Raw genomic sequence first — 3,867 nt, forward strand, 5'->3', positions numbered from 1 at the left:
TCCCCTCCCCTCCCCTCCCTTCTCCTCTCCTCTCCTTTCCTTTCCTTTCCCAGGAACATCAGGGCAACTGGGGCTCATCTCATATTTCTTCGCATCCTCCTATGTGGCCTTCAAGCAAGGGAAGAGGATGCAAGTGTGGCTGGAGCCAATAATACCTTCCCTTTCCCCACTCATGCTGAAGGCACTGCTTAAGTTAGTATAGGGCAACTCCAGCTTACCTGGCCCAGACAGACTGCATCTGGCAGGGGAGACACAGTCAAGAGGTTTAACACTGTCTTGTTTTGTTTTCTTCTAGCCTTATATAATCCTTATAGAATAACTTGTGCAAAGACATTAGCAAGAGAGTAAGCTAAAAGTTAGGAAATACGTGTGTTGTCCCCCTCTCCCTCCCCACGCATCTGTCGGCAGCCAGCAAACAGCCTGACATACCCTGGATGGATGGGTGTGCCCTGTTGACACAGCTTCAAAGAACATCAACCATAAGGAAGCAATTTCACCCATCTCCCCAAAGACACCTGGGAATGATAAAAGTGACAAGAAATGGCACCAGGGACTCTTTCTGTATACCACTTGCCTTCACTTGGTGCAAAATAGACCAGAATGTACATGTGTTCAGAAAGAAGCCAGACTTTCCCAAAAGTCATTGGAAGACCACAGTTGAGCAGCCCATAGACACTCTTCGATGGTGCTGGCCTGACCTACCTGTCTTAGGTCCAGAGTGATTGTGACCCAGTGATACTCTCTCCCATTCTGAATGCTGGGACTTTGCCACCAGTTATTGGTGCCATCTATGGCATGTGATATTGGATGGCGTTCTGTTAAAAGAAAATAAAAAACATGAATTCCTCTCAGCTCCTGCTTTATATTTCTTAAGTTCTAAACCATAATGCTAGTGGAAACAAAGAGCAGTGAAGGTGAACACAATGTTTATGGCTTCCTAATAGAAGTCTCAGTCCTCATTTCACAAAGTGTACATTCCCACGGAAATTTCAGAAACGAAGGCACGACACTTGCCTCTGGGGTTCGCACTGTTGCCATCACAGATCCGGCACTGTGGGTTTCGGACGGGCCGACCCGGCACATGCTCCACAAGTTTGCAGAACATCTCGGGCCCCTTCTCGCCACAGGTGGCATTGGTACTGATGTCAGCGTTGCTGGCAAGATTGAGAATGGCAGGAAACAGGCCTGAAAGTGAAAATTCACCAAATCAGCTGAGCCACTTGAAATCCAGAGAATGAGCTTACCCCATCCCACTTGGTAGGTGAATCAAAAGGAGACTGAAAGTCTATGTGCTGAATGAAGGAATCCTCACACAAACACAGGACACCAGCACGGTTTCAGCTATATGAAATTCTAGGAGAAGCAAAATTCATCTATGGGGAAAAGTCAAAACATTGTTGCAGGGGGTAGGGATTGACTATGAAAGGACAGAGGAACTTTCTAGGGTAATATGTTCACATCTCGATAAAGCTTTGGGTTTCACAGGCAGATGCAGTTGTGAAAAATCATAGAATGAGTACACCTAAGATTTGGGTAGATCTGTGTATCTCAGTACGTGCACATTCTACCTCAAAAAAACAAAATAAAAGAATCATAAACAAATACCAATGTACATGGGGAAATGTTTAGGAGTAAAATATACTTATGTCTCCAAACCACTTCGAAAGGCATCACAAAGTAAGCTGGCTTCCAATGATATGCCATCTCACACTAGTCAGAATGTCTATTACTAAAAAGTCAAAAAACAACAGATACCGGAGAAACTGTGGAGAAAAGGGATCCTTATATACTGTTGGTGGGAGTGTAAATTAGTTCAGCCACTGTGGAGATCGTGCCACTGCACTCCAGCCTGGGCAATAGAGCGAGACTCAGTCTCAAAAAAATAAATAAATAAAAATCAAGGCAAGAGTATGGGTGTTCACTGTACAATTCTTTCCACTTTTCTGATTGAAAACGTTTACAATAAAATGTTGTGAAACAGGCTTTAGGGGAAGTTGCAAATGACCAATGCATACATTTATCAATGCAATTCAAACACCTATCACTGGAAAGAAGGGCATTTATTCTGTCCTCACTTTGGTCCAGTTCCCTCTGGTAGTATTTACAAGGTCTTTTCTATAATTATCTAGGATTTTATTTTTTTGTCTCTCTCTCTTCTCTTTCTTTACTCCTGTTTTCTTTGGTGAATAAAATTTTAGAACCCAAAGATCCAGTTTTCAAAATGCTTTTCAAGTCATTATTGATCTCTGCCTTCGTACAGTTTCTTTGTCTCAGCTGATTTTATCTTTAAGCAGCCAAGATCAGTACCAGGTCCAAACTATTCAGGAAATAATTTCCGGGTGACTGTGAGAAAAGTCCCTCCATTCGGTTCTTTGGAGGTTTAACTTTATCTTGGTAAAAGGGGACAGCAGCAGTGAAGACTCTATGAAGATACAGAAACGATGGTGTGACGCGACGTTGAAGAGGCGTTCTCCAGGCATGCACACTGAGCTGAGAGCATACTCCAACGGTCTCAGCTCAGTGGCGTTTCTCTAACATACTACGACTCGATCTTAAAAGATCACAGAATATAAAATCTTTTCTTTGTGAAAACCATATAGAAATACCATTACTGAAATGTTTATTTTTCAGTGAAATTGAAAATAGCACAGTGCAATTTTAGTTACACAGAAGGAATTCATGGCTTCAATTGTTATTTTTTAGGCACTGCCTAATACATTCAAAGATCTTTTCCATTATAAATATTTTAAATTTTAAATTATAAAACAAAAATGGTTCTTTTTCTAACACTTGCTACACTAAAAAACTTACCATGCATCTATTTAAAAAAAATTAGGTAGTCTTTCAAAACCTTTTTACATAAAACAGAACTCCCTATTAATGATTCTACTCAAATAGAAGGACCCCATTCTGTCAATAAGTCCTTACCCTCTCAAGATAAAATGGTTATTTAATATTTGTACTCTAAAGCATTATTCTTAATTTTGAAACATAACATGGACTTACATCATATACTATGTTTAATATATTTATTTTCATTTTTAACTTAAAGATGCTTATTTTTATTATATCCCTGTCAAGGGACTTCTTTTCTTAATATAAACTAAGAAAAAAATGCTTTATGAGGAACCAGATGAGGCATTATGTTTAATCACGCAGCTCCCCAATTTATTATTTTCATCAAGCAGTAGTCAGACAGTTATATTTTATGTAATAATGGAGCTCCTACAGTAACATATACATTCTTATATGTGGTACTTACCTGTAGCAGGGGCTGACATTTATTCTATTTGGTACTAAGATAAATAATAATTTCCTCCATCCTTTATGACCATAACATTCTAGTATTCTGATTCAAATTTCTCTTATGAGCTAATCATTTAAAATAAAATATGCTCTCAAACTATGGCGTTTTGTCCAAACAGCTAAAATGACATTTTTTGGTTCTGTATTACATACACGCATTTAGATTTATAGTACAATCAACTTTATCCATTCCCTTCACACAGACTAGTCAAGCAAGAAAAAGAAACCAAGGTTACAAGAACTGACTTCACAAGGCATTTCTCGATTAACAACAAATACTTCACCACTTAATGAATGTTCCCACTTTCTCCTTGTTCACCCCCACCAGTTGCAGGACATCAGAAGAACTCCCCACTACCCCCCAATCTGAGTAACTGCAGGGTCTTCTTATTGAGAGGGGAGGGGGCCAGGGAGTCATGGGGCCCCACACACTATCTCCACCGGAGTCTTTGCCCTGAGCCACTGAGGAAAAGCAGCTCAAACCTCATGAACATAAATTTACCTGTTTTTGGAGAATAATATCTCAGTTATAGTAATGAGCATCAGATAGTTCTTTGCACT

The 3,867-nt window shown here is 39.7% G+C and overlaps 1 protein-coding gene across 1 annotated transcript in view; it reads right to left on the reverse strand.

Moving 5' to 3' along the window:
• Positions 1-3,867, reverse strand: part of LAMA1 (laminin, alpha 1) — a 173,431-nt gene that overhangs the window by 140,029 nt on the left and 29,535 nt on the right. Inside the window, 2 exon segments of the mRNA XM_011994364.1 lie at positions 703-815; positions 1,015-1,185. Coding sequence (XP_011849754.1) covers positions 703-815; positions 1,015-1,185 — 284 coding nt within the window.

Source organism: Mandrillus leucophaeus, unplaced genomic scaffold, assembly GCF_000951045.1.
Source record: "Mandrillus leucophaeus isolate KB7577 unplaced genomic scaffold, Mleu.le_1.0 Scaffold453, whole genome shotgun sequence".
Lineage (NCBI taxonomy): Eukaryota > Metazoa > Chordata > Mammalia > Primates > Cercopithecidae > Mandrillus > Mandrillus leucophaeus.